Genomic DNA, 24,688 nt, shown 5'->3' on the forward strand with positions numbered 1-24,688 from the left:
CGCGATAATAGGAAAAGTCCTTCTATTTGAATTTTCCTTATGAAACAACCTACAGCACAAACTTATTATGAAACTTTAGTATTCGTCATTGAAAGTTTTACTTAACCCAAGTGAGCTGATTCTTCCTTTCTAGACTGAAATTCTTGGCCCATTCACAATCTTGCACAAACTTTTGTACTAAAAAGCTCATTAGCTATTTATTAGGCCAAATGAATTATAGTACCAAAACTTTGTCATCATCTCTAGTTTCTCATTATGATGAAATTTTGGTTAATGACCGAAAAATTTCATTTACATTTCTTGTTCTTATAACTCAAAAGGCATTAATTTTGTTAAGATATAGATGCACTTTGAGATTTACCTTTTCAGACTGACGGTATGTGGTCTTCTGCAGGCCCAATATGCATTCCATAACATCTCACACAAGTCTTACGTTACAATCAAATACTTCATGAAAATGGCAAGGTGAGTTGTGTCCTCTCTGTCAAACATACTTCTCGAAAATGGCAAGGTGAGTTGTCTCCTCTCTGTAAAATATACTTCATGAAAATGGCAAGATGAGTTGTCTCCTCTCTAAACATTTTTGCAGTTGGCTGTTTTCCTTAGTTATTCAATGCCGTTACCCATAAATTTGTTATCCATTAAAACATAAAAAAAGTAGCAGCATTTACAAATTTTTAGAATTATATTAACTGACAGTTCATGTAGACTTTTGTTAGTTTAGCCCATGCCTCTATCACCACCTCTATCTACACACCGAGGATCTCCTGGATCACTAAGGCTACACTTTCAATCGACAGTCTAACCTAAAGACAAAGTAGAAATAGACCGTTTTAGTTTATTCTGTAATATAATTTACTTTATTTTCTTTCTACAATACTTTATATATTACTTTTGTTTTAAAGATTGTTTTGCTAAGCTCAAGTAAAACAATTTATTAACATCATTGGCTTGAACGTTTTAGCTACAAGATGCTTCTACTGATCTGAAGTTTATAATTCTACATACTGTAAAACCTCTAATTGAACGCCATGCCGCTCTATTTTTCAACCATTCATCTATAGGGCGAGCAATTGGAAGTTGAAATAGAGTCTGGCGCTGTATTTTTCAAATGGCTCATCAGAATTTCAGAAAGATAAATTTATCGAGTGTAGCAAATGTCGCCTTTATTTTGCCCTCATTTTTTGGTGAAGCGATATGAAACCTTTTGGATGCAATAAATCTGCTAACTTACCTCCAACTTGTCAAAGATCTCTTAATGAATATACATTAAGAAATCAAGAAATATCTCTACCAATTGATATCTATTGCTTGCAATCAACCTGCAATGATATTATTGCCTGTGTCCTGCTTTGCAATTTGTTGGAGCTTTCAATTTTTATTTATTTCTAAATATGAAAACATATTTTTATGGTATATCTATATTTACCAATGTTGCATAAAAACTCATTGCACTCATTGATATGTTTGCTACAGTTTGCAGCCAAAACTAGCTTTTTACGTGCAATAGAAGAGGAGTTCCGAGAGTCAATTAATTGTAAGTTTAAATCACCGCAATGATGCTATCAAATAATATGCGATAAATTGATCAATTTATTAGTTATATAATAATAATAATTTATTAAATGCTACAAAGATATTTTCAAGAACAAGTGACATAAACGAACTATACTTATATTATGTGCAGAAACTAAAATTAACGTTTTTAAAACAAAAATATTCACATCGTTTGCTCGGATAACTGCGTTCTGGTTGTTGCTTTCAATGGAACAAACATCTTCTGGTTGTCCAATATCTTCCACAATGTCTTCTGACCTCAACTCTTTTTTTGCACTGCATAACTAGTCGATATTAGCGTCCAAACAATTTTTTGGCAGAGCAAAACTTTTACTCGTTGCATTTAGCATAAATGCAACGCATAAAAGTTTTGCTCACTAAACGTGGCCTTTGTGCCATCGCGAATGTAAACAGTTTTTATATTCATGTACTTCAAAGTATTAAGACCGCGTTAAACAAGGAACTACTATTAGCCTGAGACAGTTATTAATTATTTCTATGGTGTTGCTTTCAAAGTTTCAATGAAACTAAAATGAAATACTTTGGAGTTGGCTACCGAGAGAACTAATTGATATTGATGTAAACGATTCATTATTAGTACGATGTTGTAGACACTATTCTACTGATTAATTTATATTATGGACTCGTAAAGATACAACAATTTCAAAAGGGCGGTCAAATTGAGGTGGTGTTCAAATAGAGAGTGGCACTCTATTTTTCTACCCATCTCTCAGGGTGACAGTCAATTGGAGGCGGTGTTAAAATAGAGGTGGTGTTTAATTAGAGGTTTTACGGTAAATGACTATGTTTACCAACATCATATTAACAGATCGTTTCAATTGAACAGTATGACCATTAATGCTGAAGTATTCATCGTTGTAATCATTGATCTCTAGAACGGATGAAGCAACATAGAATGTATTCTTAAATGAATATTTGTTTTAGATTACAACAGCTTTTATATAGCAAAAAAATCTTAGAACAGATTAACTTAGTACGCAGAGGTTTGACTAGGAAAAGTTGGCTAAAAGTAAAAAGGTGGTTTGACATGGTTACAAAATTACAAAAGCTAGCTACGAGAGTGAGATATGTGCGTTTGTCTTCAGTTGAATTGTATTTGAGTGTCTCGTTGTTTGTTTACAGTGCGGCCTCTGACTCTTTCATATTTCTTTATCTCGGCGTCAACTTAGTGAGGGTAAACCATCAATTCCATATCGGATTTATTGGTGCCACAATCTTTCTTTGCCTCATAACCCGTTTTGTTGGTAAGCATTATCTAACTCATGTTCATGTAACACCATTTTAAGTTGTCTGCCAAAAGATGATATGCATTACTAATTTACAAGTTGAAAGAGAGCAAGCTGTGTCTTTGTTCATAAGCCTTCGTAAATGTCAACTTAGAATTATCGATGTATTTAATCAGATTCGCTGAAATGAGTTGACCTAATTAGACAGATTATGATTTTAATTACGATTCCTTTGATTAGAAATAAAGATCAGTTGAGATCCATTTAAGGTGACTCGCGTATTCATCAAAAGATGACTTTTACATGTTAAAGTGTCAGAAATGATAAAGAACCGTATAGATGTGAAAGCCTTTTATTTTATTATTGTATCTCATGTGTCTGTTGTGTCTCATGCAATCACAAAATTTTGTGCACGGAACTAATGAGCTTATTGAAATGTTGGCCAATATGTAGCTTGAACGCATAACATTAGACAGACACTGTAACCAGCTGAGCTAATCGGCCACCTTCCGAAACCTCAGAGTAATTGTGCTAATCAGAGAATCAAAATTGCCTTGTGACAAGCCAGCAAACAAATGAACAGACAAATGGATGACGGACAATCTATATACAGAATATAAATCTCCACGTCTGTCTGTCTGTCATTTGTCTGTCCAGTTATGGCGATAAAGTTTGACCAACGAAAACTTACCCTCTTAGCGGACTTCAACTCGCGACATTCAAGTCGCAAGCCTGCTAACAAGCACAAGGCTGATCCATTCTTATTACTCCTATCATTCTTACCACATACCGTAAATCCTTTTCACGATTTCGTAAGCCAAATGCGCACTTTTTATTATTAATTAATACTACTTTTTGTGTTTGTTATTTTTTGAATTTTTTTAGGAGCTAATTTTTTTACCATTACCTATTTTTTTTACTTTGTAATTTTCAAATGTGTTGTTTCAATTTCTAATGTGTTACACTCATATTTTTGGCTTTGGTAAATTTGTAAAAGCTGGTAAATGCTTTTCACGTGGATAATCTCTCGACAATCGCTCTATCTGGTCAGACAAAGTATCAGACAAAGAAATTCCGATACTTCATTTTTACGTTTGTATTAGCATCAAGAGGTAAACTGCACAAAAACACTTTTCTAATTATGTGAAGTTTAAAAGTTAGAATGGTAAATGATGCACACATTAAAAATAAAATAGGTTTTCTGTGCAAAGACTTTTCTACTTCCCGTTCAACAAAGTATTGAATATAGCGAGTTTCTGCTGCAAAAATAACCTTTTCACAAACACACTTCCGTGTAATACGGTAATTGTTAATTTGTTCTCTTAATTTATTTAAACTGCACAAAAACACTTTTTCTATGGTATGAAGTTTAAAAGTTAGCTTGGTAACTGTTGTATATGTTAAATAAGATAATTTTTCTGCGCAAAGACTTTTTATTACCTAAACAACGTCAAGCATTCCTCTAGCAACAATGACTTGCTGTCTGTCGGAAATCGACAATGACTTTCATCTTAACAATGCATGCTTGGGTTGAGCAGTATGGTAGAGAAGTCGTAGCCCAGTTTTTAGTATTTACTACTTCTGGAACTGTTAGGTTAACTTGAACAGAGCCAGGTAGCCATTTAACTTGCTCAATGTGCAAAAGACAGAGGTGGATCTTGAACTCGCGCCCACATTGTCAGTGTGGTACACGGGACCTCCAAGTTATGGTCTAGATCCAAAAGACCCCCAATTTAGGGTTGAAAGCTTGCTGAGAGCTTTTTGTCAGGTCAGCATTAAGTAGGACTCGAACCACCAACCCCATGGTTGACACAGGCCCTACCACTAGGCCACCCTGACACCCTAATAATAATAATACAGACACAATAAATAGTAATAAGTATTAATTAATTAATTTTTATATAGATTATGTTGTATATAACAAAATGCAACACACAGTATTTAGATTGAAATAATTTTCTAGCAACATCGGTTAAACCAAGCTAGAAGTGTTTAGTCTATGATGTCACTATGCTGTATTCTAGAAGTTTTCCTCTCTTGTTGTAGTCACCTACATATTGAGTGCCATTCTAAACAGAAACAGGGTGAGAAAAATCTCTAAAAGAGAGCAACTGATTATGGTGAGTGGGTGGCTGTCAGTCAGTAAGCCACATAATTATTATTATTACTATTATTATTATTGTTACTATGCTATTGTCATTGTTTATGATTACTTTTTATACTGCAGCAACTCATCAAATTTGGCTGGTTGATCATCTTGTTGTCACGTTATTAAATTGATTCAGATAATGTTGTTATTTACTGCTCACAAGTTAGTAGAGTGTGGACTCGCAATACCGAAACTCTGTTCGTTTGAGCTCTATAAGTTATGGATGAAAAATGCTAGCTCTAAACCTATTGCGTGTCTTTTATTGGTTGTTACCTAAATGTTTGTATTCTTATTAAAGTTAGCTGTTGGAGCTGCCACTGATGTAGCTGCTGATATGTGCATTTTGTTAACGATATCTCTCTCAGTGCCTTTTCATATATTCAGGCATATGGTGGACTTAGAGGTGCTGTGGCCTTCTCACTTGTATCTCTACTTAAACTGGACCAAGAAACAATGGATCTGTTAATGACTACCATGCTTATGCTAGTCATATTCACCGTGTTTATCCAAGTGAGTTGAATCAGGCTAACCTATTAACAGTAGTATTAAAAGAGAATTATGGGTAATGTTGGATTGGATGTGATTTTATGCTTTTGACAGGCGAGTTTATGAGGGTGTCCTATGCCATAATGTTTTCCTATATATCTTTCATTTGAGACTAATTATATCAGACCTTACAAGTGAGTTGTTTGGAGCTATTTTGTCTGCAAATGTGTTATCTGCAAATTAGTGTTATCTATTTAAATGAGAGTTGTTTTCTCTCACAGCTACTTCAGTACTGATCATTCCTATGGTTAGCAGCTTATTGACTTGGTTGGTTTCCCCAAGGAGTCTATGATTAGTGTTGTATTTGATTAGCGAAGCTTGTTTCCTAACATAGATTTTACTGAATATACATGAGAAGATATGAACATGGCAGCAAATCAATAGTTTGCTTGTTTGGTTTTGCTTTTTCTATCAAAAGAAGCTCGTCAAAGGCATTCCACTCAATACAAATATGGAATTTATTGATTAGCAGCTTTTATGCACAAGTTTTGCTTTCTGCAGTGCTGCTTTGGCTAGGGGTATGTTATGCTACAGGCTGTATAAGTATTATTAAGCTAAAAGTACTTTTTTAAGTATGTCATATAAAGCGGATGAGTTATTTTCATAATAATAAAAAAGAACTTTGTGAACAACTTGGAGTTATCTCATCTATCTCACTACAATTAGCCAACAGGCAGTCTTCAGAACTATTTAAAAAATATCAGTGTTAAAACCATATAATGTGAGTAATTCTATCAGTAGGGATAATAAATTATTGCATGGCACATAATTATTTCATGATCTAATTTATACTTCAAGTAGATTGGAAGATGACGGAAAGGTTTTATAACTGAGAAGGATGTAAATACGATGGTAGTGTTTAGTATTTTTCAGTTAAATACCTTCCAAAAATTCGGAAGTGAAAGAAAGTGTCTCCATAGCTGGAGAATGTTTCTGTTGCTATGGCAATGACAAGAACAAACAGCTCCTAGAAGTAAAGTATGTTTGAAGGCATTGGATCTTCAAGATACTATCATGAGAAGGCAGGTTTTTCTGGGAAGATTAGAAGAATTTAAAAGCTGTTCTGCACGTTTCGACAAAAAACAATTCGTAAATTACAGCTAGCCAATTTTTGGCAACTCTAATATTTTTCTCCTTCATTGGCAATTTTGTTAGTAAAGTTGCCATTGTGTAATATGGGATCACCATTAAAATCTACCACTGTTTATTTGTCTAAAACATAAGGTATGACAACTTCTAACTTTAACTTGTATTTTGTTAGTAGCACAGCATGAGTCTCTTTATAAATTTTTAGGGTGGGACCATCAAACCCCTTGTTAGCCTGCTGGAAATCAAAACAAAAGAAACCGAGCAGAATCTCTCATTGCTAAATGAGCTTACTGTTAATGCTGCTGATCATGTCATGGCCGGTGTCGAACAGATCGTTGGTGACCATGGTGTCTTCGTTTTCTATGTATGTAATTTTTAGTCTTTAGCCTACAAATCTGCTCTACCTAAATCTGTTTGACAATATTTGCAGCTTGAAAACATGATTGGCAGAATTTGCTTGTATTTACAGTGTGGCGCATATCTTTAAATATTGCTGTCATGTGTAAAGATTCCCTCTAATTACAAAGTGAATTATCGTTTCATGTGATAACACAACCAATAGGTTTTACTTTCATCGCTTTTAGTTTAAATTTCATAAGTTTATTAATAAGTTAAAAATGAATGGAAAAATAGCAAATGTTAGTGTGCAGCCTGAAGCAATAATTTTTGCAAAATTCAAAAGCCAAGCATAGACAATTTTATTTAAATGTTGCCCAGCAACACGGTGTTGTTGTAATGCCATGAATCTGCTTCCAAATAATGATTATGGCTACTCATTTATCAGACGTTAAACTTTCTTGCAAATAGTTTCTCTCAAATTTTATAGTTTAAACAGTTAACTCCCATTTTTGATATTCAAAGCTACCTATATAAAAGTCTTGTAGAAGCAAATGATTTTCATGACAGCGACAGTAAAATTTTCAAATAATTCTAATACAATGCAAATTAAGTTACGCTGAAAAAATTGTTAAACAGATGAATGCACAGTAAAAGTGAAATGGAACATAACAAACCCAGAATGTCATTCTAGCAGCGATTTTGTTGCACCTGTTCTCTGATTCAAGAAAACATTCAGTTAAGGTACATTGTGAGTTGTCTGACCATGCTTTAAAAATAATTGGTACTAAATAGCAGTTTGTTGTTTGATTGCAAATTGAGTAGATTAAAATTTTAATATAGTGTTCTTAGAGGCTGAGTTGTTGGATGAAAACCAGCATAAAATTATGTTGCCACTATTAAACACGCCATAGCCTGTGTTACAGAATTGGGTCATTCAACTGGATGACAAGCACATAAAGCACTTGCTACAGAGGAATCCCATGAGGAAGGATGAGAAGATTATGAAACTCTATGAAAAAATAGCACTCAAGTAAGAAAGAGCATTACATGTCTGATGTATGTCTTTGTCATATTTTAGTTCTATTTCTTTGCCTTTTGAAAAGTTTTCTGAGAAAGCTGTGATGCGATTTTATATTTTTTATGCAAGAACTTTATTTAAATATTTATTTGAAAGTGAGCTCGTCTCATTTCTGGTTTAATTTTCCCATAATTCTCTGGTTGTGTCTTAAAGGGTCTTTAATAGCCTCAGTTTACAACAACAAGCATTTTGGGTAAAATACTTCACTAGCGAAATATTAAGTATACCCTTAAGGATGGGCAACAAAGATCGCTGATCGAAATTGTTAGGCTTAGTCTAAGGTCTTGAGGTTAACAATCAAATAATATCTCTGCTTGTAACCATTGAGCTTTGTTACTTCTTTTTTGTCCTATGGCCTCTATAAAAAGCACTAATCAATGGGACAAATCCCATGCCAAAGTCAGCAGCCCGACCTTCTCTTGATAACGTATAGGCAGTTATCCTTCTCTTGATAAAATATAGGTAGTTATCCTTCTCTTGATAACATATGGGCAGTTATCCTTCTCTTGATAACATATAGGCAGTTATCTTTCTTTTGATAAAATATAGGCAGTTATCCTTCACTTGATAACATATAGGCAGTTATCCTTCTTTTGATAAAATATAGGCAGTTATCCTTCTCTTGATAACATATAGGCAGTTATCCTTCTCTTGATAACATATAGGCAGTTATCTTTCTTTTGATAAAATATAGGCAGTTATCCTTCACTTGATAACATATAGGCAGTTATCCTTCTTTTGATAAAATATAGGCAGTTATCCTTCTCTTGATAACATATAGGCAGTTATCCTTCTCTTGATAACATATAGGCAGTTATCCTTCTCTTGATAACATATAGGCAGTTATCCTTCTCTTGATAACATATAGGCAGTTATCCTTCTCTTGATAACATATAGGCAGTTATCCTTCTCTTGATAACATATAGGCAGTTATCCTTCTCTTGATAACATATAGACAGTTATCCTTCTCTTGATAACATATAGGCAGTTATCCTTCTCTTGATAACATATAGACAGTTATCCTTCTCTTGATAACATATAGGCAGTTATCCTTCTCTTGATTCTTTTCTCTCCCTTTTCTCTCTCTATTCCTCTCTCTCTAATTTCTTTCGCTAATCTTTTTCTCTCCTATCGTTATTTTCATTCGGCCATTGTTCTCTCTCTATTTTACTCTTTTGTACACCTCTTTCTCAGTTACTTTTTAATTAATTCTTTTTTCTTTCTTCCCCTTTTTGGCTTTTGGGTTAGCCATACTTTGATAGCCTTTTCTCTGTTTTAGGCAGCACTTCGCAGCTCTGCAAGGTGTTGAAATTGCTGAAACTTTTGAAGGAGGCCCACTTAGCCCTCTGGAAGGCAGGTAAGTTGAAGCTTGCTTCCCTGCGACATGATCAAAAACAATAGATAGGCTTTGACTTCACTATTTTAAAGCCACAGAAATGAAGCACAGGTCAAACCGCAGGTAAAAGTTTCAAAGTGTACATAGTTGGCAATTTTAACTTTTCACTAGTTACTGAAGCCAAAAATGTATGATGATGTTTTCGGGTTTATAATGTTTCATTTTACATGTGTAATCTCTGTTTTCAATAATATCGAATGACTGTTATATTGCCAAATAAAATTCAAAGTTTTTTCACTGCTTGTTCTTTAAATTTAATATTAAAAAAGAGTTATCATAATGGTGGGCTTATCACTTTTTTCTAAAAAGCATTCACGATTGTCTATTTACTGTTAAAATGGTCCAATAAGCTGTGTGTGTGTGATGTGTGGTGTGTGGGTGCGGGTGTGTGGTGTGTGTGTGGTGTGTGTGTGTGTGGTGTGGTGTGGTGTGGTGTGTGTGTGGTGTGTGTGGTGTGTGGGTGTGTGGGGGTGTGGGGATGTGGGTGTGTGGGTGCGTGGGTGCATGGGTACGTGGGTGCGTGGGTGCGTGGGTGCGTGCGTGCGTGTGTGTGTGATGTGTGTGGTGTGTGTGGTGTGTGCATGTGTGTGTTTATGTTCATCAACAGAAACAATACAGAAAAAGAAACTGCATATTAGTAAATATATCAGGTTAAATACAAATTAATGAAAAAATGAAAAACTATAGCAAAATTCACTCAACCTGAGCACGAGATAATGATGATGGAGCCATAGGTGCACTGTAACCCAGCTAATGTCGCACAAGCCCCAAGACCCCAAGCGTGGTCTGTTGCTGGATTAAAAATGACATATATGCGTCATAATTGTTCTTAAACATCGAATGTGACAACAGTGAACAGGTGCTAATCCAACCGTCTCAATACCTATACTGACAATTCTGCTGATTAGCTATTTTAATTTTTTTACAGTGTGATAGCTGGTGATACTCTTAGCGTGTGTACTGATACAGCTAGAAACGGATGGAAACCTACAACACCATCCCTACTTGGCCAGCTCACCAGATACGGTGATATTGAGGAGCCCGAACATGTAGATGATATAGCCTACATCACCCCTGAAATGTTAGAAGGTGAGCTATTTTCCACATCTTCAATAAAAGGCGTTCAGACTACAATGTAACGCTCCTAATGTTGATATCTCTACACCTATGCGCAGTAAACATTTCTACAATGTCAATAGTCCATTCCAAGAATGTCTACAATATATGAATTTTTCGTTATACGAACAGTAAAATAAATGTAGACTGCCTAATAAATCTCAAGATCTTCCTAAACTCACCCTGTTTGCCCTTGAAAAGAAAAATCAAACTTAACCTTTTAGTGTAATGACAGTAACTGTGGTATTATTGGTTTGTATCGACAACTTTTCTCTTTCCTATCACTTTGACTTGATTTAGGATCATGATTATGGTAATTTTACATTAAGTTGAAGGCACCCATACCTTCAATGCATATCAAAAGCTTCAAAAATATAACTTTACTCTAATGAAAGCCTATCTGTCTGGCCATCTGCCTGTCTGAAACCATAGTTAGAGATTAGGATAAAAGATTGTGCTCAAGAAAACTCATGACATTCACCTTGGTAGACCGACACTCTGACAATTGCTTGTCATTTGGTAGTTCTGAATAACTGTGCACATACTTATTATCGGCGCTCTACTGGCACACCGGACAACCTCTAGCTGCATGCTGAACTATAAGGAAACTAGTTTATATGATAGCGATACCCTTATATGTTTTCTTCTCACCCGAGAAAGAAAAAACGATTTTTTAAGGCTATGACATTCTCGTTATTAAATTGAACTTGAGAACTTGGTCCAATTTGACACTTTACATTATATGGAATTGTTTACATAAATTCTTTTTATTAAGTGGAATTTATGTAAAAGGAGGTTTACGTTACAGGAGGCTCATAGTATGTATTCAATTGCACATCCAATCAATGTGATCAGCTATTTCCATGTGGGCACTTATTCACCCCCATATAGCTGTAATTATTTCATTATTTACATGCATTTACTTGTTACAAGTGAGAACGACTGTTTTTACTCTCAAACTGTTTTAGAAAATAGTTTAGTGAGAAAATGAAGTGAAAAGTGTTGAATTATAGTCAAATGTAATATTTTTCCTTATTTCCCTAGCATAATTAAAGAATATTAGGGGAGAATCTAAGTTTATTGAAGTAAGTTTTCAATTTTTTGTAGCTTTTTCTGTTCAGATTTTTTTTAGGACTAACAAACAAAACTAATGAGATGAGTAAAAACTGTCAGGAGTCACAAGCATTACATTTCATTGTGGGACTAAAATTTCCTTTCTAATTTTAATCCATGCTTTCATCATTATTGAGCCACCTTCCTTAGAGAATAACTAAAGAGCTCATGACCTTTATTCAATGTGTAGCACCTGCGATGCATTTCATGGATGCACTTCAAATGTAAGTGACATAGATCCTTATCTTATTGGCAGACGAAGAACTTACCACAGCGGAGCAAAGAAGGTTAAGTCATGAACAGCACGTTATTGATGATAACTTGATAGACGGGCAGCACCTCGGAATGCTGCTCACTAAGCCAGGATCGATTGTATGTTTATGAATGTCCAACGATATTCAGTAGAATGTATATCGAGTCAAGTAGCAAAAATTGTTTGATGCACGTGGTGTATAAACATTGAAATCACTTTACAAGTTAGGCATGTGTTAAACACGAGTCTTGTAATAAAAAGATGTTAGTAGATTTGCTTGTCAGGCTCTCTTTACACTCAGTGAGTTGTACTGTAGAGGGATACACGAAAACTGAGGAGTGGAATTGACATGGATGACAGGTCAAACTTCATGTTCCTCTTGCAAGAGAAAAGTAAACGACTGGAGAGATTAAAGCGAAGCCGTGCTGGAAGCTTAAGTATACCTGAGTCGGGCTCGATCAGCCAAGCGCCAATATCAGAAGGTCTTTTATCTTGAACAGTCTAGTGCTTATAAGTTCATATTTTAAGAAGCTTTGATAAAAACAAAAAGCAAAATTTATTAGTACTAAACTTTGTTAGCTGTCTGAATATTTCAATAATGATATAGCATCAAAATTAAACAATTGGGATGAACACGTCTTCAAAACCTTAGAAAATAATGAAAAATGTCATAGTTAAAAACTTATATATAATGAGGAATTTGCTCTTTGACCATATAAGGTTAACCCGTTGCAATATTCAATTCATATATTAAATCTGTTATATGTTGAACTGAATTTTATTATAAGAATATACCATACACTGAATACACTCAATTCATTCTAAAGCTTAAAAAATGATAAGCAGTTTAAGTTATTGCATATAACATTAAAAATAATAAACGATATAAAACTGGATATTTATAATTTTAAAATTTAGATTCCTTGAGTTGTCATATTGAATTACTATTAGCTAGTGCATTACGTGTCTATTAGGTCTACAATAGTAACAGGAGTTTTACTTTCAGAGCTTTCTTGTTCCAGAAAAATATTTTATTCACAGTCATTTATTAGGTATAGAAGGGTTTGGGTATGGCGTAGGTTTGGGTATGCCTGGTCAAACAAAACAAGTGTTTGCTGTTGATTTGTTGCATCGCTTCTTCGTAGTTTAGCATATAACCTATAATGCACACAGCTCACATGTTTCACAATGTTTTCGGAAAATGTTAGAATATATGATTCACGTAAGTTTGTCGCAATGCATAATTTTAACTTGTTATTTCTGTTGTTCAAATAGTTGCAGACGTTGGAGGTTGCACATCATTCTTCCGAAAATGCCCATGTGTACAATCAAAAGGTGAGATTCACTGCTTATGTGCTTCAAGCACACAATCAGCTCTTTCCATGTATTTTTACTTCCACCCATCTTAATCAGTCTACTGCAATTATGTAGCGCGTTTTTTATTAACCCATTTTTATGTAGCGGAGGAAAGTGGACAGATTGTAAGAAAAGGAGGACGCCCAAGACAAGGCTCTATTGCAGTGAGTTTTTGATGCATATTTACATATTATGTGTGTCGGTGAAACAAAACAAACTTGCGATCTTGATTTTATTTTACTGTAGTCTGAATTAAGATGTACCTGCGTAGCCATAGTATTGCGTGGCCTGTGGTAGATGTACCTGCGTAGCCATAGTATTGCATGGCCTGTGGTAGATGTACCTGCGTAGCTATAGTATTGCATGGCCTGTGGTAGATGTACCTGCGTAGCCATAGTATTGCATGGCCTGTGGTAGATGTACCTGTGTAGCCATAGTATTGCATGGCCTGTGGTAGATGTACCTGTGTAGCCATAGTATTGCATGGCCTGTGGCAGATGTACATGCGTAGCCATAGTATTGCATGGCCTGTGGTAGATGTACCTGTGTAGCCATAGTATTGCATGGCCTGTGGTAGATGTACCTGTGTAGCCATAGTATTGCATGGCCTGTGGTAGATGTACCTGTGTAGCCATAGTATTGCATGGCCTGTGGTAGATGTACCTGCGTAGCCATAGTATTGCATGGCCTGTGGTAGATGTACATGCGTAGCCATAGTATTGCATGGCCTGTGGTAGATGTACATGCGTAGCCATAGTATTGCATGGCCTGTGGTAGGTTTTCCTTTTGTCTTTTCTGCTTTACATAGTGGTGCAGGATCTTGGCAGAGGTGTTCATACTGACTCGATGCTATCCATTGCTGGGCAGTTGTTGATCAGTAATTCTTTTACATCTTTTCACCATAATTTCAACGCTTGATGGTTGTCAAATTGTTGAAATATCTAATTTATCATTGCAGAGATACCTCAAGTGCTGTTGAACCTGTTAATAAAACATTTACATCACTGCTTGAGGGTTTCTTCTGGTGTTAAATATCACACCTATTGTTTGTAGACCTTGAGACTGCAATCACGGGTTACAAGTCGGCGTGGTACCAGAACAGAAGCAGATAGTCCATTGCCGACGCGGATCGTCTACTCTCCGCGAAACAGGACTAAAGTAGACCAGTCAGATGCTGTTGCCCGTAATCACCCCAAGCGCTACAGCGCTGACAGTGATTTCTACAGCGGAGCCGAGGAGCTCGAGTCAAAAGGTTCTCGCGAAGACATAGAGCTAGGTAGGGCCGCGCCATCGGCGCCTAGCAGCATTGAGCTCACATCCCCGCTTTCAACTGTCGTAGAGCTACCAGAAAGGGGTAGTGAGGTGTCCTTAGCAAAGAAGGCAGCAGCGAGTAAACAGATCGAGCCAACAGAGGCAGATAATAGCAGCGAAGAAATAGAAAGTGACGAGTGTCAGACTCGTCTCTGACCTTTGTCTACTAAGGTCAAGGTCATCATGAAGAAATTGTATCAAGCTTTAATATAACGACATCCACAGTTTGTTAGGCTGATACAATAATTTTATAACCTTTTGACATTCTGTAAATGATATTCATTTTTTGTATCCTTGAGCCTAATGAGAGTACGGTCTTTAACCCAAAGCAACCAACGAATATCGGAAAATAATAAATTGCAAGTGGCAATAGGCGCTTTTATTATGACTTCTGCATGACTTAACAAACATCTCAGATGATTATAGTGAGATGAAGGCCAGCTATTTATAATAAATATATTATGTAATACTAATAACATCGACAGATTTCACTGAAAATTGCTGAACATCCAAAGCAGTTAATCTAGTGAATATATTGTCTGATTGTAAATACCACAAATTTCAAGATTTTTTATAGTAAAATCCAATTTTATGATCATACTTACCATACAGTTACTATATGCTTAATTGTTCGAATTTAGCTTTTGGCGGACAAAAAAAGCTTTCCTTGACCCATCCTTATCCGCTTCCAACTACGCAAGCTCAGTTTTGTGAGTCAACTTGCACGCAGAGAGAAGGCAACTCCCGTGGGGAGGAAGGGTGGGTCTATAGTAACTGTATGGTAAGTATGATCATAAAATTGGATTTTACTATAAAAAATCTTGAATTTTATTTCACATACTTCCATACAGTTACTATATGCTTAATAGAATCCCACAGACACAGGTGGCTGGGCAGGAGTTGTCTTGTATGGAATTCACTAAGCGGATTAAAATGTAAGGGTCAAAGGAGGGGATACTAAAGGATATCACCCCGAACCCTTTTCTTTGTAAGGTGTGATAGGAGGGGAAAACTCCTCACCCAAGGAATTTATCTACTCGTGGAGTGTCTGATAGTATGTATCAAAGGACCCAATCATCATGGTAGGGGTCTTGGGTATAAAGTGATAAGGGTGTAGATTAGAGCTTCAACACTTTATTAACAACCACCAGTGACTTAAATTGAGACAGGTCCCACGGTATATCTCTTTTATAGTGTCCCAGAAAGGACCACTTGCTTGACCATAGGCCAGTGGCTAAAATTTCATCAACATTATTATCATCTGAAATGAACATAGAGGCAGCTATAGCCCTAACCTCATGGGCATTGGTTTCTGGTAGAGAAGACATATCTAAAACTTTATAAGAGTCTCTAATAGCACAACAAATCCATCTTGAAACAGAATCTTGAGTGATGGGTTTATGAGGTCTGATGTAAGACAGAAACAGATTACCATTATTGTCACATAAATCATTAGTAACTGTCAGATATTTTAGTAATGTCAGATAAGGACACAGGTTTGGATTTCCTGGGTTAGCTCTAACGAGGATTTTCAGTTCCGGATCGCTTGCTTTCTGTGTCTTGGCCATAAAGCCGCGATTAACTCCGAGTTGGATGGTATCTTCAGAGATGTTGATGGACTCTCTAGTGAGGGCATGAATCTCTGATCTCCTCCTCCCAGTGCTCAGGGCTAGAAGAAACACGCATTTCAGGGATAGCGACCTGAAAAATAATACAAGTTATAACTTGTTGTGTCAGCACCAAGTTAATACAAGAGCTCTAACAAGCTGATAGAAAGCAACAAGCAAGCAGTGTTAGTGTGTAGTGTGTACAACAAGCGTTGTAACATGCTGATAGAAAGCAGCAAGCAAGCAGGATTAGTGAGTATAAGGCAACTAGGATTACCTCAAATCTGAGCTTGACTTAGAGAGGTGGTGGAGGATGACCGTGAGATCCCACTTTGGTAGTTGTCTTCTGATGGTTTTATGAGAGCAAGCGGCAAAGCCTCTCAGCATCTCCTTGATTATGTCCTCGGCCCCTGTCGGGAAAGATCTACCTAGAGTATTGACCAGTGCAGCCTTGTAGCCTTTAATTGTACTCACTGACAGCTTTCTCTCCTCTAGCAGATAGATAAGGAAGTCAGTTACATCATAGATAGTGGGCTCGAGCGGATTTCTCTCCTCTCTAATACACCAATCAGAGTACACTTTCCATTTCCCATCATAGACAGCTGATGAAGACTCCCTGACGCATCTTGTGGCATAAAAGGCTGCTTTTCGAGAAATGCCTTCCTTGCATCTTGTCTGCTGGACAGCATCCAGGCGTGAAGTTGCAGTCTGTCTGTCCCCTGATGGTATACTCCGTTCTGTTTCAGGAGCTTCGCCATTGTAGGAAGTTCCAGTGGTCTGGATGCCAGTAGGTTTAACAGTCCTGTGAACCAACTCCGTCTGGGCCAGTTTGGAGCTATAATTATGATCTGACAATCTAGGGAATGGAGAATTTTCCTCAGTACCAGGGGAAGCAAGTTTATGGGAGGATACGCGTAACCCCACAGTCTGTCCCATGGTTGACTCAGTCCATCCACTCCTGCTGCCTGAGGGTCCTTCATAGGGCTGAAGTATATCGGTAGCTTGTTGTTCAACTTGGTTGCAAACAGATCCACCATTGGAGTGCCCCATTGTTTGAAAATCATCTTGACCACCTGAGAGTGTAGAGACCACTCTGTTGGTGAAGTCACCCGACTCAACATGTCTGCGATAACATTCCGTTTGCCGGGCAGATGACATGCCTTCAGTGTGATCTTCTTCTCGTCGCACCAGTGCAGGATTTCCCAGATTAGGGTACATAGCTGTGGCGATCTGGTCCCTCCTTGTTTCTTTACATAGGCTACGACTGTTGTGTTGTCTATCTGGCACAAGACCACTTTTCCGAGCAAACTCTTCTGAAAAGTTTGAAGGCACTTGTAGAGTGCCAGGAGTTCGAGAACGTTTATGTGGAGTTTTCTTTCCTCGACTCCCCACCTTCCTTGAGCTGTTTCCTCGCCGACTATACCTCCCCATCCTGAGGCAGAGGCGTCTGATTGAAGCACGCAATCCGCTTGAGGTGGATTCATTTGAGTGCCTATCTGAAGGTTTTCTGTGGTCCACCAGACTAGGTGCTCTTTCATGTAGTTGGTTATAGGCACAGGATCTTGTAGGTGGCCTCTGGACATTCTCCAGTGACTCAGTAGGTGGAACTGCAGTGGCCTCATTCGAAGCCTTGCCCTCCACGATGTCGTAGCACAGAAGTTCATCAGACCAAGCATCGCTAAGAAACTTTGAGCAGTTATCTCCCTCTTCTTTGCTATCGCCCGACACATGGTAGTCAGTCTTAGGATATTCTCCTGAGATGGGTGAGCTAATCCTCTCTTGGTGTCTAGATTGAAGCCTAGGAATGTGCATACTTGTGTGGGATCTAGCATGCTCTTTTCGTAATTGATATGGAATCCCAGGTCCTGTAGCAGGTTGGAAGCGGTCAAAACCTGGGACTGTAAGACCTCCCTTGACTTGCTGTAGATCAGCCAGTCGTCTAGGTATGTTATCAGCGTCACACCCCGTTGTCGTAGGTGAGCCGCTACTGTGGAGATGACCTTCATGAAGGTGTGAGGGCTTATAGATAACCCGAACGGTAGAACCTTGAACTGCATTGGTCGTTCGTTCATCATAAACCGTAGAAACTTCCTGCTGTCTGTGTGAATGGGTATATGGAAAAAGGCATCGGTGAGGTCCAGCTTTACCATCCACATCGATTTGTCCAGAGCAGCTAGTACTGTTTGTATGTTGTCCATCTTGAATTTGGGTGCAGTGAGCCACTTGTTCAGTCTGGATAAGTCTATAATTATTCTCAACTGCCCGTTTGTCTTCGGTACTGAGAATATTCGGCTGTAGAAACCCTTGTGATCTCCTGTGACAGGTTCTACGGCACCTTTGGACTCTAAAACCATTAGCTCCGATACCAAGTCCTCTGAGAGTGTTTGTGGTACTGGATAATTTAAAGGGGCTTTTGTGTTTAAACGCAAACCGTGTTTTAACAGATCTATTAGCCAAGTAGAGGCACTGGGCAGATTGTTCCATACCTGCCAGTAACTGGTGAGACAGCCGCCTACTTTTTTTCGACGGTCTTCTTGGGTATCTTGAAGGATTTGCCTTTCTGTGGGGCCTTTCCTTTACTTTGAAAACTATACTTTTTACCAGTGTCACCTTCTTTCTCCGATTTTGGTTGAGCTGGTTGTAGTGACCATTTCTGCTGCTTGACTATAGATATCAACGCTCTGTTGGATGCTGTCGATGCATCCTGTGAGGTCAAATCAGCCAACTTTCCTTCAAACAGTGGTGAATTAAGCGGCATGGCAAGCTTTAGCAGAGAAGACTTAGTGGCAGAGGAAAGAGCAGAGGTAGAGACCAACTGATCTCGCCTGACATGCACCAAATTAGCAAGTAAGCGTGCAAGCAAAGCAGCAGTATGGGATTGTGCAAGACATAAGCTCTCAATCGATCTGATGACTGCATCTGTATCACCCTGTTGCAAAAGCGCAACAGAGCTGCCAAGGACCCAATCTGAATGGCTAGCAACAAGCATCAACTGCCTTGTGAGGGTTTCCATCTCCTCAATATATTTGCATGGAATGAGGGCCTTGTTAGATGCCTTACCCAGAAGTGCAGCGTCCTCGTCAGTGCGGCTGTAAGACGATTTGAGCGTGTCCCCCTGTACTTGGTAGTTCGAAACATGGAACCCTCTTATTCTGGGATATTTCGCTGTGAAGGCTTGTTTCTGGTGTTTGACCTCTTCTATGGCTGAAGTCATGACCTGAGACAAGGGCAGACTATAGTCTGTATCGTCATCGTCTTGTGGTCTGTCTTGAGATAGCATCTGTTCGGCGATAGTCTTGGCTCTACGAGAACAGAAAATGTCATTATGTACTCATAAATATCTATTCACTAGATATATATCATGTACATCTATAAGACAATGTAACCACTATATCTATCATGATATCGACATGGAATATAACCAATATCAACTAGATATACATAGAAGCTACCATACCTCTTTACTTTGTGATCTGGAGGGGGTAGTATGGAATCCGGGAGTACTTCAAAGATCTTCCTTTTCAGCTCCCTCAAGGACATGTCTTTGCCATCTTCCCCTGTCCTGTTTTCATCATCAACGGTCACTGGTTGAGGCTGGTCTTCTGCTTCTTGATTGTCTGTCAAGAGAAGAGAAGGACCTGACATATTCGTTAACAACAAAGTAACGACTACCTTCTCAAGTTTCAAGACACAGCGGTACGGAAACTTGATCAAGGAGAGCCCTGACAATCCATTATAAACAGAGACCTTTCAGTTAGGTATTTCTGATATAACAGATATCCCACCGATAGCTCATAAGGAGGCTTACACATGTGCTCCGAGCTAAAGAGGGTGAGACAAGGAGATTCCGACCTGGGTATCCCCTTCCGAAAGGACAGGGCGAAGGTTAGGTCGGGTGCAAATCAACCGAGTCAAGTCAAGGTAAGAAAATGTCGATTTCGGAGTATAAAAGAACTCGTCCATCGACTACCCCTTGACAGGAAGGCAAGGGGTATGCTGTCCCTCTCAAGGAGGGACAAACATGATACGTACCTGCCATATTTAAAGCTGGAAACTGAAGAGAGAGAATTCTGTGAAACAGTGCGTGCTCCAACTTCAGTTGACGAACAAAAACTGAGCTTGCGTAGTTGGAAGCGGATAAGGATGGGTCAAGGAAAGCTTTTTTTTGTCCGCCAAAAGCTAAATTCGAACAATTAAGCATATAGTAACTGTATGGAAGTATGTGAAATAAAATTAATAATTTCAGAATGCTAGCAATTACTGTATGTAATAACCCAATAGCGTTGCTCCACTGCCTATTACTACTCAATCATATTGCTCCACTGCCTATTACTACCCAATCATATTGCTCCAGTGCCTATTATTACCCAATCATATTGCTTCACTTCATATTACTACTCAATCATATTGTTCCACCGCCTATTACTACCCAATCATATTGCTTCACTGCCTATTATTACCCAATCATATTGCTTCATTACATATATACGCACACATATATATCTGCTGGCAATTATTACCTTAATATGTATTAGCATTATCTTAAGGACCCTGAATAACCGGATTTGAATGGTATATTCTAGCCTCAGAATTGATTTATTAGCTGTGATATCAGAGAGGTTTCAGACTAGTTTAAGAACTTGAGCAGATAAGATATAGGATTGTCACTGCATTCAAGATTGAGAAACCTCTTTTCTTCATTCGCTTTCTCACCCCTAGTTTATTCTACACCTTTGTAGTCGACATTGCCTATGTCTTGGCTGATGCACTATGGCAAATATGTATTACTTTATGATTGGCGATCTGTAAGCAAAAAATAATGCAACTAAAACATGTTGTCTGCGGTATACCTCAGCATTAATGGTGCACATTTTCTGTGTAAATTTACAAGCAAGTAATGGGCATTACATTAAATTTGCATGTCATGGGAGGGGGCCTACTATTTTACAAAGTTGTAATGATTACTGTTACATAGTTGTCAGTCAGTAGGATGGTGTGAACAGTTTATTCAAATGATTACTGCTAAGCTAAATTACCCCTATTTTTGTACAATAAATACTCCAGAAATTGAAAGATACTTCACTTGCCAACTTGGTTAAATTGTTCTATTTACTGAAGAAGCTTCTTGAGTATTGTCAAGGGTATAATAATATATTATTATATCATAGGAAAAATGAACAGCTTCAGATAAAAATGTTATTCTAGCAAAGAGTTGAATTCTCTCCCGTTCGGTCTTCAGGCGGTGTTGGGCACAGTGCACTCTGTTGGTTTCAACAGACTAAAGCCAGTTGGCCTCAGCTTCCTCTTGTGGAATTCAGCAGGCTGCACTTAAGGTTGCTTTATTTTCAACGCATTCTGTTGCCAACAGCCAAGTTTAATGTGTTCTAGCACTCTCCTGTTGAATATAGCAAGTTGCATCCCGAAAAACACCAGGTTCAGCACACTCTGCCAGCTACAAGAGAGTATAATGAGAGTTGGTTTCAGCTGCCCTCTGTTAGGACCCGCAGGTTGTGCCACAGGAAACGTTCAGCATACACCGTTGACAACAGCAGTGAATAAGGAGATAGCAAATTACTATACTCACAACAAAGAGTTGCCTACCCTCGCTTTTTATTCTAAGGAATTCGTTTGAATGTGTATAAATTGAATATTTAAGATTTAATTACATTATTTGTCATACTACGTTGTTGAAATTGCTATTCGGCGTCATTTCGTCTATGAAACGATGTATATATTACAACCGTGTTGCAGTGTCCTGATATGCATGCATTTAATTAAAGCTTCAAAATCCTAAAGAACATGCGTTGAGTATTGAAATGCTTTCTCGCCATGAGCATTTTCTCTAGTTGTTCATCCTAATTTTTGTATTGTTCCCGATCTGCTGAATCGCAATGCACAATCATATGAAGCACGCAAAAACCTACTTTTTTATTACATTCATGCATCGAGGCGAATTTCTATGCATTGGCAGTAGGGGGGTCTGCATTTTAGTAAGCGTCAGCGTCATTTAAGTAAAGTTACGCCACTAATGGAGCCTATACAAACGCTTCGAAGGTTCCAACCATACATCGGCCACGCCTACTTTTATATAGAATTACAATGGACCGCTCTTACCTGTCTTTGTTTATCAGCTAATAAAACTACTTTGTGTAGCCTTAGAGCACTATAAGTACTGTATACCAAAAGAAAGCTCAGGTTTTGCTCTAACTCACACTGCAGTTATAAAAGTGACAACTCCATATTTACAAGTTTTCTGCTACTTCAAAGTAAATAACTCTTATCATATGTGCTAGAATGTCTTAGCTAAATTGTGTTTACTTGCAATTTTACAACTTTAGTCTTCCAAACAAACAATTTAATGTATTCACAATGATAATTATATTCATACCATCAACTACCAATTTTTTGTTCTTAGTAGTTATAAAAATGATAAAGAGGCTCGTTTTATGCAAATTAATAGACAACCGCAAATTTATTACGGACAATTATTGTAACTGAAAGTGCAAAAGTATGTAGTACAACATAAAAATTGAACATCTTTCCATAATAAAAACGGAATACTAAAAGAGCATATTATACTACATAGTAATGTTACAATAAAAATTATTAATTCTGGATAAACAAGTAAAAGGAGCCAAGCTGTGCTAGGACTATAGCAAGCTACGCCAGAGTAGCATTTTGTGTGCAATGGCTGACCTACACATGTTCATAACATATATACATATTATACTAGCTAACAAGCATGAGTACAGTAAGAATACAGAAAGCATCAAATTTTAACAACACTTAATGATGAATATTCCTGGCCAGTGTCCGCATGGCCATGCTTTTAGTACCTATCGGCACTGACTGTGAGTTGGAAGTATGTTTTTTTACATAAAATATGGCGTCTCACATTCACAAACTTTCTCACTAGTTTCTGTAATATGTGATGACAAATGGGCAGTTCACGTGGCATATCAATATTCTCCATGAATTTAGAAGCTATCAAAGTACCTATATGGTTATTCTTGAGGCTCAAAGCTTCTCACGACAGACTCCCACTTTTTGAACAGAGCAAATGTGCCACTAGAAACTTCGCAAAGCACCCTCTTTAACAAAATTTAATTACAGAAAACCTGACCTACAGTGTGGAGCACCAGATGTGTTAGATAGGCTGGTGCAACAACCCTCACATACTTGCTTCAACTTTAGCAAACTCTGTAGACAATAACCAGCTAGGTAATATAGTGACTCTTCTTCTGCTGCGCTGATTTCCTTACGTGAAGCCAGAGGTATATCTATGAGCTGAGGCACTGCAGTTGGTAATTCTATGGTAGATAGCAATAAATCTCCGAAGTACTCTCGTTCATCTTATACATAGTTAAAAGTTTTGATCGGTTTGAGATACTGTGTCACCGTCATTGGTTTTAGAGCATGTTTAAATTCTTTAGCTGTTGGCACAGGACTTTTAGCTTGGTGTAAACCTAACTAACTACAGATAAGATGCTAGTGCTATGCATGAAAAAAATTAGAAAATTCTGAAAATCTTTTTGGTATATAAAAATGCTAAAAAAATAATAATTTTGTCTGCGAATAAGTCGTATTTCTAATAAAATACCTCAATTTACAACAGAACTTTAAAAGGCCACGTGAGTTTGCTGGGAACTCTTGAAAATGTTTAGACTTCCGGTAACGTAACTTTGCTTAAACGATGCTGATAGGCGTAGCATATCAATGCTTGCAAGGTTTAGTTAATAATTAGCCGCCAGCCAATTGCTGTACAGCAATATGAGCCGCGGTGTAATACCGCATGACAGCCAATTACTGTACAGCAATATGAGCCGCGGTGTAATACCGCATGATTTTTGAAGCATTTGTTATTATGTAGTTAGTTAGTTAGTAATCTTTTATTTTGCTGATAACAAAATAACAAAAGCTTCTATTTGCAGGCATATTACCAAATAACATGGAAATTGTAAAAGTATCCTAAATGCAAGATAGTAGTGAACAATTCATACTTAGTTTGAGATTATTTGTGTAAAAATTAAAAGAAAATTTACATGAGAGGATGACTTCAAATAAGTAATGCAGGATAACTTATACAAAAATAAATTGATTGATACTATATACGAGGGTTCAGGTCTGAAGAATAGATCATCTATGACTATGAGTATTGATTATGGCAAGATTGATTATTATTAATAATGGGATGACTATAATATGGTCTGTACCATCCGTCTGTGTGAGTATCGTTGATGTTTACTTCTATGGTTTATCTGCAGTGGGTTAATTATGTTTTCAATTAAATCGGCTGCTTTCATGTACACATTTTAGCAGGTGTTGATAGTTGTGAGGGTTAGAGAATATTTTCTTTCTTAGATTGGTGTAATTGCTGCATCTGTATAGGTAATGGTCTACTGTTCCGTCCTCATCCAGGCATGTGCATGTTGGTGTAAAGGTTAAATTGAGTTTGTATAAGTGATACTGTAAGGTTGCGCGGACCTGTGAAGAGCCAGGTTAAAATTGATATTTGTCTCCTTGGTAATATA

General features: G+C 37.5%; 1 protein-coding gene across 1 annotated transcript; it reads left to right on the forward strand.

Moving 5' to 3' along the window:
- Positions 1–503: 503 nt before the first annotated feature.
- On the forward strand, positions 504–14,987 carry LOC137406696 (sodium/hydrogen exchanger 2-like). The gene is made up of 13 exons (XM_068093309.1): positions 504–511; positions 2,680–2,822; positions 4,851–4,924; positions 5,338–5,463; positions 6,794–6,952; positions 7,851–7,957; positions 9,285–9,362; positions 10,330–10,490; positions 11,887–12,002; positions 12,200–12,365; positions 13,159–13,218; positions 13,345–13,403; positions 14,293–14,987. Exons 1-13 carry the CDS (start codon positions 504–506, stop codon positions 14,704–14,706), a joined length of 1,671 nt encoding a protein of 556 aa, XP_067949410.1. The 3' UTR covers positions 14,707–14,987.
- The last annotated feature ends 9,701 nt before the right edge of the window (positions 14,988–24,688 follow it).

Source organism: Watersipora subatra, chromosome 10, assembly GCF_963576615.1.
Source record: "Watersipora subatra chromosome 10, tzWatSuba1.1, whole genome shotgun sequence".
NCBI lineage: Eukaryota > Metazoa > Bryozoa > Gymnolaemata > Cheilostomatida > Watersiporidae > Watersipora > Watersipora subatra.